The sequence below is a fragment of the Urocitellus parryii genome, chromosome 5 (genome assembly GCF_045843805.1).
Source record: "Urocitellus parryii isolate mUroPar1 chromosome 5, mUroPar1.hap1, whole genome shotgun sequence".
NCBI lineage: Eukaryota > Metazoa > Chordata > Mammalia > Rodentia > Sciuridae > Urocitellus > Urocitellus parryii.
In genome coordinates, this window is record NC_135535.1 from 204,098,107 (window position 1) to 204,110,747 (window position 12,641).

General features: G+C 52.4%; 1 protein-coding gene across 2 annotated transcripts in view; it reads right to left on the reverse strand.

Annotated features, from left to right (window-relative positions):
* Chst15 (carbohydrate sulfotransferase 15) overlaps nt 1-12,641 on the reverse strand; it is a 70,539-nt gene that overhangs the window by 18,267 nt on the left and 39,631 nt on the right. For both annotated transcript variants that reach the window (XM_026384239.2, XM_026384238.2), the window contains exons 2-5: nt 8,142-9,155; nt 7,121-7,460; nt 4,747-4,893; nt 1,212-1,368 (exon numbers count right to left, since the gene is read on the reverse strand). In XM_026384239.2, the coding sequence (XP_026240024.2) occupies nt 1,212-1,368; nt 4,747-4,893; nt 7,121-7,460; nt 8,142-8,687 (1,190 nt within the window). In that variant the 5' untranslated portion in view covers nt 8,688-9,155. The remainder of the gene's footprint in view (nt 1-1,211; nt 1,369-4,746; nt 4,894-7,120; nt 7,461-8,141; nt 9,156-12,641) is intronic.

Genomic DNA, 12,641 nt, shown 5'->3' on the forward strand with positions numbered 1-12,641 from the left:
GAACTCAGGTGTGCGTGTTTCCAAGGGCCACTGAGCCAGATCGCCACACACAGGGGGCCCCTGACAATAGGAATCTCCTCCATCACTCAGGGAGCTGGAGTCCCGGGCCAGGTGTTGGCACAGCTGGCTCCTCCTGGGGGTTCCGAGGAGAATCAGCCACGCCTGTCTCCCTGCCTGTCTCCCCGCCTCTGCCTTGCCCACCATCCTTGGCATTCCCTGCCTTGAGGCTACAACACTCCCACCTCGTACCTGGCATGCACCCTGTGCCTTAGGGAGGGACAGCATCCCTCCAACACAGTTCAGTCTGACCTCATCTGCAAAGACCTTATTTCCAAATAAGGCCACAGCTGCAAACACTGGGGCTCAGGACTTCAGAATGCCTTTTGGGGAGCCCGACTGAACCCATAACAAAATGTCGTTGGCCCCAAGGAAAACAAGACATGAAGGGCTGTGACCCCATCTCCAAACCTCTGGCAGGTTCTCCCCATTTGGAAATAATAGGCCTGGACGATGTGGCTGTAAGGAGAAGAAATGGGACCAAAGTGTAGATGGCCCCAAGATGGACTTACTCTCAAAGCCAGAAACGCTGAACGGCCTGATGGAGACTGGCATCCCAGGAGGGCAGGCCGGAGGCCCACCTTGTGCCTGATGTGGTGGCACTTAGAGGGAACGCTGGACTAAATACTAAGGTCCAGGCCTCCCAGCAGCAGCCAGGCCATCCCTGGACAGTCTGTCCACTATGGAGTGGGCTCTGCCTCATTCCAGTGACCGACCCCTGACTGCAAAGACAAAGCTCGTCTGCTCATCATTTTTCTTCCTTTTGGTGTCAAGGACAGCTGGAGAGCTCACAGTCAGGGCTATTAAGGAAAAGGGCATCAACAGAGTCAGAAGAAGTAAGACCACACAGAGGACACCAATATCCCTGATCCCAAGCTGTGCCCAAGCCCTGACAGCAGAAAGCACCCCATGTCCCCAGGTCAAAGTGTCAGGGGCCAAGGCCCACAGACCAGGGTCAGAACTGCTAAGAAAACAATCTATGGTTTGTTTAAAGGCAGGAGGCTCGGCCTGGGAATAACATTTACATAAGAAATAGCAGTGGCATTGCAAGTTAAGCTTGTTTATTTTTTTTTTTTTTTAAGAAGCAAAGTCTTGTTTGAGCTGGGGAAATGCTGCTTTCCCAAGTGCCTTTTCACTTCACCCCAAATGCTCACCTCTCCACGGGGTCCCTGAGCATGACAATCAGCTTGGCATGTGGCTGAAAGGCATGAATGAAGTCCTGGGTCAGGAATGGCGGCTCCCCATCGGTGCTGTTGTCGTAGAAGAAGGTCCAGGCATTGTTATCCCACATGGTGGAGGCGCTGGCCTCCCCTGGAAACAGAAAGCCCCACAACTGAGCAGCTGCCGGCTGGGGTACCGGCTCCCATGCGAGTGAGCCAAAGGCCCAGCCAGGCTCGCCTGCCTCCCTCTTCAATAGCCATGACAGATGAGCCGGTCAGCCGTGGCCAGCAGATGGACTCCAGGGAGAGGAGGGCCAGCGCTCCCCCCACCACCTGGCTCCCGCCCCCACCCCAAGGACCTCTGTTTGGAGACTCAGGCCATCCACAGAACACTGAGCGTCCTCCGCCCCCAGCCCGTCTTCCAGGGAGAACAGAAATACAACCATGACCAGCACCCAGACCCTGCATCTCACAGCGTTTAGCCGCTGGCAGCGCAAGCTCTGTGGCATTTGGAAAGCCTCTAAGACACATCAGGGAGCAAGCAATAGTCTGGGGATGCCAACCCTCTACAGGGAGTTGGGCACAGCTCGTCTGTCTTCCTGACTCCCCGGTGGCTGGTGGCGGGTACACTCTAGGACCCAGCAAGGGAAGACCACCAGAACCTCAGGGGCCTCAGCCTCGCATCTGTCTCTGAAAGACCATCTGTCCCTGCCCACCCCCTCCCCTGTCTGCACACAGCTGGCACTCACTCAGTGCTGGCTGGTGAACAGGCCCCAGCCCGGTTATCACCGTCCATGTGACCAAAGGATGAAAGAGCTGAATGCACCCCCGAGGACAGAGGTCAGGCCAAAGCAGGCATTTGGACAAGGCTCCCTCCCGCCGACACTGAACCGATCCCGTTTTCTGGTTTGTTTTTTCGTGTCTGTTAGGACTGTCTTCGGATTGAGAAAGAAAGGCCATCAACGCTCTATGCTCGCTTTCCTGAACGGGGCACAGGCTTCTCTGACAACCTCCAAGCCACCTCCTGGGGGAAATCCGAGTCAAGGCACATGGTCTCATTTCTGTTCTGGTTTTTAAGTCGTGACACCCTCGGATACAGAAAAGACCAGTGGATGGGGAGGCTTCTGAGCATCTACTCACATGAAAAAGAGAGCGTAAAAGACAGGTGCAGCATCTGAAGCTAGACTGGCACCAATTATGTCAGTTCTCCAAGGGAACTGGTCCAGAGCCACAGAGGCATGTGTCCCTTGCGTCCCTCTGTCTGTCTGCCATCTGTCCGTCATCCACCCCTCACCCACCTGGGAACCATCATTTGACGTCTAATAGGCACCCTGCTTCGTGACAGGTGCTGGGACAGACGAGGGAAATGAGACAGGCATGGACCTCCCCTCTGGGCCCTCACAGTCCAGGGCAGACAGTTCAAGAAGCCGTCAGTACCACTTGAGGGTGCTAAGAAGAGTTAGGGCCAATGCCCCACAAGCAGTCAGGGGCCTTGCAACATGCCAAAGCCCCTACCCCGTGGAATCTATCCACCTGGGTCCTGAGCCCTGTGTGCCTCTCACTGCAGAGGAAGGACCCCCTCTGACCCGTAGCCATGGTGATGAGACCGTCCATCTCTGCTGAGGACCTAACAGGGGAGAAGGGCTGAGGCAGAACTGAATCCTGCATCAGAGTTGGGCAAAGCCTAGAACTGGCCTGGCCCAACAATCCCATCTCACAGAGGTGTCTACTGAGCCCAGGACAGAGGCCTGACTCTTCACGCGGCACAGAGTGGTGTCACAGGTGGTGACAGGCAGGACCAGATGTCCACTCTTCCTCTGCCTCTGCACCTGCTTATCATGCCACAGGCTGCCAGGAAACGCACCCAACTCTGCTTGAAGTAACTATCAGTGTGGTATTTTTATTTCTTCTTCTTCTTTCTTTCTTTTTTAAATCTAGCCATAACTAAAGTTAGGAAACCAAACACAGGCTTTCCTTTTTCATTCATTACCTAAATCTCTGTTTCCTGGCCCAGTGTGAATGTTTGTGGCTCCTTCATAGACCCTGAGACTTCTCCCAGAAGCACATGTCATGTGCATTATGGCAAAATATTAATTAGACTTACTGTTTGGGGTGTTCGCCCTGATTTTGCAATACATAAATAAGTAACGGCCAATTCATACTGCAGGTGGCGTAGGGGGAGGTGGGCTGGGTAACAATCTCACTGGCTCCCGGTGACTTATTTCTGAGTTTGAAAAAAAAATCGATCCTTCAGGTTTGGGGCACATATGCCTGCTCCCTGGACATGGGCATGCAGGGAGTTCTCATTGAGCAGCTGATCTGAATTCATCCTGCTCACTCAGAGGCTCATTAGACCTGGAGAATCAAGATATAATAGGTCTAGGAAGACAAAAAATTAGACCACTGCCACAAGTAACCAGCTTCAGCAATATGTAAGATTAAATGTCCATCTTTCAGAACACATCAGCCAGCCTCATCCAGTTAGATATGTTGGAAAAGTAAGTCCAGAGACAGAATGCGACCTGATGACCAGAGTTGATGACTTGTATGGGATACTGGAAATTTGCCCCCCAAAAATTTTAGGTGCTCTTACAATAAAAAATAGACAGACAACTATTCAAGGAGACAAACATGCTAATTTGCTGGCTATGGTGATCATATCAAAATATCATGTATACACCTAAATATATGCAATAATCCTTAAGAGCATAGACATATTGATTTTTAATAAGACACACTTGCATTTAAAAAAAGAAAGACTTAATCAAAAAAATCTCATTTTGAATGCAAAGGCATTTGGTGGACCAGGCAGGGTCTTTTAATCAGCAATAATATCCAAAGATGCTACACTGAGTTCTGTCCATGTCAGGGAATGCAGTCTCCAGCCTCATGCAGCCCCAGCGACCCAGTTATCAAAGCTAAAGTATTAAATCAATGACTAATTGGTTGCAATTGGGGGGGGGGGGTCTTTCCAGGGATTGAACTCAGAAACACTCAACCACTGAGCAGCATCCCCAGCCTTATTTTGTATTTTACTTAGAGACAGAGTCTCACTGAGTTGCTTAGCACCTCACCATTGCTGAGGCTGGCTTTGAACTTGCCATCCTCCTGTCTCAGCCCCAGAAGCCGCTGGGATTTACCACCATTTAGCACCACTCTGCCTGGCTAAATGGTTGCAGTTATGATCCCCCAAACTTAAATCAGTAGATTATACAAGAAGCCATGTCACATACCCCTACTTAATTTAAGTAAAAACAGACATGGAAACTTAAAAAAAAAAAAAAAGTCATTTCAATATTGAGTCTGCTTGGAGTTACAAAGTAGACTAGGCTTTTCTGCTTTGTATTGATGTTTCAAACGAGGTGAATATTTTACACAGGCCTAAGAGTGATAGCCAGGTGGGGAGTTGGAGGCTCAATGGTCCCTGCAGCCATTGGCAAGGGCTCTGCAGGTGAAGCACAGCTGAGCCAGGACCCCAGAGAAGACCCCCCAACCCCGCCCAGCCCTGGGGGCCACGCAGACACCGTACCAATAATGATTTTGTTCATCTCGCTCGGCTCCCTTGCTGAGCCGGCCTGCAGGCCCTGATGGATCTGGTGTGCAGCCAAATCAAAGAGGTCCAGGTAATCTTCCACAGGGTATCGGTCTCGCAGCCCATCTCGAAGGCGGACAATTCCTACAGGAGCCAAGAAGCCAAAGTTACTCAGGACAAACTGTCACTGCTAGGATGGTGGCTTCCTGGAGAATGACCTTAGACGGGGTAAAGGCCCCCGGGGCCCAACTGCAGCAGCCAAAGGCTCAGCCCAGGTACGCATCAGAGGGGGACCTGGGTGGAGGGGGCCTCAGCCAACTGGCTGCCCGCTTCCAAGGCACACATGCTTCATGGGGTGGAAGGCACCAAAGGCTGGGGACCTACTGAAGAGCTACAATGTGTCTATGTGGTGGGCCAGAGCTCGGGACTGGCTGCTGTGTGTACCCGCTGAGATCCTAACGTGTTCAGGCAGCTCCAACACCCAGGACACACACAGGGTAGCCAGTCAGGAGGTGACACCCTGTCCTCTTCCTCCTGGTCACCTACGTGTTCCAGTAGTGTGCCATCAGTCTAAATGTCAAGAGCCATGATCTTCCCCTGGGTGGACACAGGTTCTGGGATCAGCCAACTTGGCCCTTGCTTTAAAAATGGAAAATTTCACTTGTGAACATTTAAAACACACCCCCAGATACCACAGCCGTCCGGGTTAGCATAAATGGAAAAAAGAGTCGGGTCAAAACAACATGAGCTTCAAGGTGACCGAGCAGCACCAGTGTCCCAGGCACAACCTGTCCTTGCCTGTCCTGTCAGTGGCCAGCTGGTTTGCATTAAGGGGAACAGTGGCCCAGAGGGGAGTGTACCCAACAGCGGGGCGTGGGCTCAACATGGTGGAGCCCTGGCTGCCATGCAGCACTGGGAAACCACAAAAGAAACACACCTTCACCCGCCCCAGGCTGACAGCCAAAGGCTGAGACCAGACGTGGGTCAGGAAGCACTCAGAAGTGGGTCTAAGGAAGACCCTTGAGGTTCTCTCTAGCCAGCCTGGTCCTCAGGCAGAGCACGCCCTGGGGCCTCCCAGACTCTGGCAGACAACGGGCCGGGTATCGCCCCTTAGCTCCATGACCAAACGTCTCCTGGCAGAAGGGAAAGGTCACCGAGAGGAAAGAGTGACCGGAGGGCCACAGGATGCTTGGGGCTGTGTCCACAGTCAGCCCTGAGGCCAAGCGGGTAGAAAGCAGGGTCTCGGTGGTCCCAGTGGCACTTGATACTTGTACGGCAGTCAGGGCAGGCCAGAGGAGCTGAGCCCAGGGCAGCTGCGTCTCCTCCACGTGTGGGGGCTCCAGGGTCGGGCAAACGTGGGAGGAAGAGACCACCAAGAGACTTGTCTCATGCAAAAGCAAAGCAGCCCAGAGCAGGTGCTGGCTACCACTGCCCAGAGCTCTGCCAGGCCCAGGCCCAGGCCCTCCCTGCTCACTGCAGGGGTCACCTGCCAAGACTCCCCGATCTGCACCGTCGTTCCCTTGCCCTACCCTCAGCTGGCACGTGGCTGGGGACGGGTTCCAGCCTGGGTGTGGTGAGGCTGGGTGACAGGGCCCTTCAGAGGTGCCCAGGTCAGGGAGGCCCTTCCTAGAAGGGATTAGCGGGGGTCTCTCATGAGAGTGTGTAAAGGTTAAATTTAAGTTTTTCTCTTAAGTTTTGCTTTTCTGTAAGTTTAAGTTCTGTCTTCCTGGAACCCGAAACTTATGTTCAAAACAGTTACTTATGTCAAAATGTACCCTGGCCCAACACCCCCTGACAAAACGCATGATCATTCTGTCATGGTTATTTTGTAACAATCCCACTCTCGCACCCTAACTGCCATGTAAACTTCCCTGTTTAAACACTGTATAAAAACTCGGCTTAAGCTGTACTCGGCTCCAGTTTCTCTCAGGAGAACTCTGGGTCCCAGCATGCTGGTTCCCCCCCCCCCAATAAACCCTTTGCTTTTGCATGAGACAAGTCTCTTGGTGGTCTCTTCCTCCCACGTTTGCCCGACCCTAACAAGTGTTCTTCAGGAAGCCAGGCCATCCCATGGCTTGGCCTCTGCGGCACATGGCCAGTTCCCTTCTATTTCCAGGCTATGTCATCGTGCAGCCAAGGCCTCTCCCCAGAAGACCAGCACCATGCTGTGTGGACCCTTCAACTCTTAGAATCCTGAGTCAAATAAATCTCTTTCCTTGTAAGCTACCCAGCCTCTGGTATTTTGTTACAGTAACACTAAACTGACGGAGGCAACGGTCTAATAAATGGCCCACCTCCTCAACGGCCCAGCCCTGCCCACTTCAGGGAAGGAATGAACCAGAGGGCAGCTGGAAGGAGCCACCCAACGCACCAAAGCGCTTCCGGGTCCACCAGTGCGGCTCCTTGATGGCCGAGAACTTCACCTCCGGGTGCAGCCGCAGGCGGTCGTAGAGGTCAGTGGTCCCGCACTTGGGCTGCCCGATGATGTAGAAGTGCGGCAGGCAGCGCAGGCGGAAGTGCTTGCCGTGCGCATGCGACAGGTGGCCCCAGAAAGCCTTGCGCAGCGCATCGAAAGTGGAGCGGAAGCGCTTGGAGTAGAGCACGTAGGAGTTGGTCAGGTAGGGGTCAGTGGTGTTCCTCCCCGAGAACTCCTCGTACCAGCAGGGGCTCTTGCTGTTGGGCAGGAACTTAGAGGGGATGACCGAGAACATCTGCAATGAGAAGAGAAAAGGGAGAGCGGCCCCCAGGGAGGAAGAGTTAGCAGAAAGATTGCCACCACCATGCCATCGCGCCCCAATCCCCGTGTGTGCTCCAATCTGAACTGTGTTTGACAGCGATTTAACAGCTAAACTTGGTAGGCAGCCAATGACTATGTTTTCTTTTTCCAAAAATAAAAACCAAAAAAAAAAAATGGAGATAAAAGGAGATTAAATGAAGATAAATGTAGATAAAGACTTAGTTAAAATCCATCCTATCATGATGTATCTCTCCCCCACACACAGCAATCTAAATTAAATAGTCGGGACCTTTCTTGTTAGTCGTACATTTAAATAGCATCAAAACATCGATAAGCATAGAATTATTGAAAGTGAAATTAAGCCTAACTTTAAAATTCCAAATGGTGGCCACCTACAAAACCAACGGTGGCCACCACGGCTCTGTTTCAAGCAAGAAGTCCTAGAACGCAATCATGAGGGGGACGGTCCTTAAATATCTCTAGCTGAGCTGTTCAGGACTTCAAACCCCCTTCCGGGTGTTCCCCAGGTGAGCCGACAGTGCGCCCTGATCGGCAGCCTGTCAACTCATCCCCACTCTCCTCAAGAAATGGGGCTGGAAAAGGAAGCAACCCTCTTTTAAAGTCCACCGGTGGAGGTCGGCGAGAGGCTACTCACGTGCAGCTCCTGCCTCCTGAGGTCTTGCAGGTCGGGGAGCTGCCTGGTGGTGAACTCGATCCTGGCGGTGATGCTGCTGATGACGAGCTGGATGCTGGGATAGTCCTTGACGTAGGACACGTTATTCACAGGGGGCTGGTGGTGATGCTCCTTCAGGTCGCTTGGGTTTTCACCGTCCAGCAAGCTGGGGTTGCTGGGGAAGCCCCCGTAGTGGAAAGGAGACGAGATCAGAAGCTCCTGGTGAGCCCCAGAAAGGACGTAGGAAGCCATCACCAAGGTCATTATGACCAGTCCAAACACCAGGCTGCATCGCTTCCCCTTCTTAAAGCGCAGAAACCCGCCCCAGGCCTCGTTCCCTTCGGTCCTCACTTCAAGAACAGCGAGCAAGTTCATCTGTTTACTGTCCACGCGAAGCAGGATCTTGTTTTCTCCTTTGCATGCGGGGCACGCCTGGTGACTCTGGTGGGGGCCCCCTCGGCAGCTGACCTGCTGTCTGTGTGTGTCGTCGGCTAACAGCTGTAGGCAGCGGTCGATGCAGGGCCTCATGGTAGTGCCCTTGGACTGAGGCTTAGCCAGCCATGGGTGAGCCCCAGGGAGTGCCGGGAAGCCTTATGGATGTCCTGCGATTACATCAGATGGTGGGAAGGCAGCAGAGACAGACCGAGACACGGCAGGAACCCAGGGGGGAGGAGGGGGAAGCACATGCTTTGGCTTGACTCTGCAAGACAGCAAGGGGAAGTGACCCCGATGGTCATGTTCTATAGCAGCCACGGCATCGGGAAGGCGGGGAGCGCTTCTGCCTGTCCCTCAGGTTTTCCCCATCACGCCACGAGCAGTATCGCTGGGGAGCGTGGGGTCGCGCCGCACATCAGGAGCGCTCATGATCTTCTCCTGCAGCCCCGGACTGGCGCGCCATCCACAGAGTTGCCCATGAGGGTTTCCACGGTCACATCCTGTGTTCCTTTGGGAGGTTTCCTCTTCGTGGGGAGAAAGCTCTTAAAAATGTCCGATTACCTAAACATAAAGAAAGAAGACTGACTGGGTTACATGGTAACAGCAAGAGCCCGGGGACGCTCTTCCAGACAGGAATAGCTGTTCGTGTCTCTCCTCTTCTCAATTCCAGCCAAGCCTGCTTGGTCTCAACCAAGTCACAAAATCCTACAGGAGAAAGGGAGAGGTTTCGAGTCCCCGCACTTGGCTTTGGAATTCAGTCTCTGCCAACAACTGTGGCCCAGCCACCAACACCAGCAGCAGCACGTGGGACGCCTGGTTCTGGGCTGTCCCCCACCCCGCAGTGTCTCTGCCTTCTTACTTCGACTAAGTTAAGGCGTCTCCGCCCCAGGGTTCTGCAACCGTTCCCAGCCTCTATCCAGCCAATGACTATGAACTGGAGGGACAAATTCAGATATTAGTGCCTTCAAGTCCGTGGTAAAAGCTGAAGAATAATCAGGAGAACCGTTGGGATAGGAACACAGAGAAATAGAGCCTTTCCCTCCCAACAGTATCCAGGGTCTTTTGCTGGAGCTAACCTTTACTATCAGCTTCGGAAGCAAAAGTTAATGAAAATTTAAAACAATGAAATGATTCTCTCCTTCAGCGGAGTGTATCATATAAAAAACCATTTGGCTTTAAGTTATTAAGCAATCAAGTCCAACGTACAGTGTTCCCCTGAGCAGCGGAACACTTCAGGTCCTGAAATAATTTTCCACTTCCGTCATCCTGGGGAAGACATGATTCTTAAAGATCCATTAACACAGTCCTGTGGTTGTAAAATGTATTGTTGCCCAAAAGACATTTCTTTGTGGATGTCTTAAAAGGAGCACCGAGCGAGCAAAACAAAGAGGCCTACTTGGTTTCTCACCATGGTAGATCCCCTTACTGGCTGCGTGGCCTTGAGCGAGACACCCAACCTCTTGGAGCCTTGGCCACTCTCCTATAAGTTTGTAACAAGTACTGAATTAGCTATTATATGTTTGCATAAAGCCCAACACAGATTTAACATCCCATAAAAGTTATGTAACATTGATAACCATATCATCAATGATGATGATTTATTTATTATTTATTATTCATTTATTATGATTTAAAATTGTGATGAACGCCATGGATATTTGAAATGCAATCCCAGAAGGAAGACCCTCGGCCCCATGAACTTTCCTTAGTGATTGACAATCCTCTCCTCACACACCCCTCAAACAATCCTGTCCCCAGAGGCGGCATCAATCTACCCTTCATTAGAGTCTCCTTGTCCTGGCTTAGAGGTCGGACCAATCAGAACTTTCCAGAAGAAACCTTCCCTTGCACCGAAAAGCCCAGGTTCTGCGTGCTGTCGGTAAGTATTCACGCTCCCATTATTCGGAGAAAAGGTGAGATGGACAAGATGACATGGGATTCGTAAAGCGGGGCTTTACTATGCTAATAATGTCTGTGTCACAAGGAAGAGAATACACGAAATTTGCAAAACAGAATTGACCAAACAATGTTCATAAAGTCTCCAGGAACCAGCATGAGAAGAGCTGGTGAGCCCGGGCTGAGAGGCTGGGGCAGGCGCGTGGGCGGTGAGGTTGCACAGAGGGAAGGTGGGAGGAGCTGGTCTCAGAGCCAGGCCAGAAGGCTTGGGCTCTGGCCTCTTGCATCCCCCAGGGCAGCTGGAGGGCATGTGGGGGGCCTCAAGCCCAGACCTCTGCTTCAGCTGGCTTAATCACCCCTGACCCATTCATTACTTGGTACAAACAATTCTTCCAAACCAAAGAAACAAAAGGGCAAGATCCCCTACTCGGAAAGTCCATCACTAAAGCCAAGAAAACATTTTCTCACATGCCGAAGTCCAGGCCACGTGGGGTCAAAATGAGACTCAACCAGGAGCTCCGGGAGGGAGTCTGCACCCTGCAGCCTCTCTCTAAGAAGGCCTAATTAGATTCTTTTTTAAAACAAACAAACAAACAAACATGGGCTTTGAAGCCTCAGGACAGGAATGTACATAATCTGGACCCAAAAGAATGGGCAAAACATTCTAACCAAGAGCAAAAGTATCTTATTCCAAGCAACATAAATAAACTTGGGAAGTCAGGGGAGCGACAGGCAGCCAACAGAGGGACCAGGCCTGCTGTCTACTGGACAGCTGCACCTTGCAGCCAGCACAGCTCCTGCAAGGCTGGCCTCTGACCGCAGAGAACGGCCCACAACCGGAGGTGTGTTGAACCCCTGGGAAAACACTCAGATACAATGTACTCTCTGCTCCTGTCATTCATTCATTCAGCCATTCACTCCCTCCTGGAAAAGACTCTTCTTCAGGCATGCTCAGGGGTGGGGCCTGAAGCCACTGCAGGTTGGGGGTGTGTATACATAGAAATACACACTTGGCCTCCTCCCAGCCAGTTTCTGAATCCTTGGCGTGCTGAGCGTCCAAGAAGCTGGAAGCATGGTTTGTCATTCACAAGCCTCTTCCAAGAACACGTGAATTTATGCTAATGAGGTGACCCTCAGTGAACATCTAGGTTCTTCAGGAGAGGCACTGGTCACCAAAAAGACAAGCCTTGGTTAGAAGCTTGGAACTTTCAGCTCAGATCCCCCACATTCCTGGTAGGAACTTGGGGATTGAGGTAACAGCAGCAGCCAGTGAGGTGACCGTCAACTCATGCTACGATAATGGGACCTCCACAGAAGCCCCTAAAGGACAGGGAGCCACGGGGTTGCTCGGGGACATGGGCATGCAGAGGGACAGCACGGAACCACCTCCTGTGTTGTGAGACAGTCCTCCTGGGCACGCCCTGGTATCTGTCCCACTGTCAGCTCCTGAGCTGCCACTTCTGTGATACACTGTGGATGGCGGGAGGAGCCTTTCCTGAGGACCCTCAGTCACTCAGGGGAGTTACAAAGTCCACACAGGCTGCCGTGGGAATCCCCCACCTTTCTGGCCATTTGGACATAGGCATGTGCCCTGGGGACCCAGTACTCCTGACTGGTGCCCAAAGTGGGGCACACTTGAGCCCATGAACTCCAGGAAGTAGTGACCCTCCAGCTGCAGTCAGGAGGTACATAATTTGATGGTGTTGGAAACACCCCTGGGTGACCTCTTTGAGAAAACAAAAAATCTTAGATTTTACCAAAACACACTGTATAGCACGTAAAATATGTCTCCGTGCAGGTGGGTAAACTCCCGTCTCACAGCCAGGCGGGTACATGGCTGGTGCCCGTGGGAGCGAGCGGGAGCCCTGAGTTGAGGCTTCCAGACAAGCCCTCCCATGAGCGAGCTGGTGCAGAGGTGGCCCAGAGGGGCGCTTTTTCCTGGCTGAGCTCTGTGCACCTGGGACACGTATAAAGAAGGTGAGTGTGAGGTAGCCTCAGGCGCGATACAGGCTGTGAGGACCGACAAGCGGAACCCAGGAAGTCCACAGGCCGGGTTCTCACTGCACCCTGCCTGGGCCAGCTGATTCCATGCCAAGGGCACTGTCCCCCGCACTGCAGGACATTGGGCAGCAACCCTGACCTCTACTTATA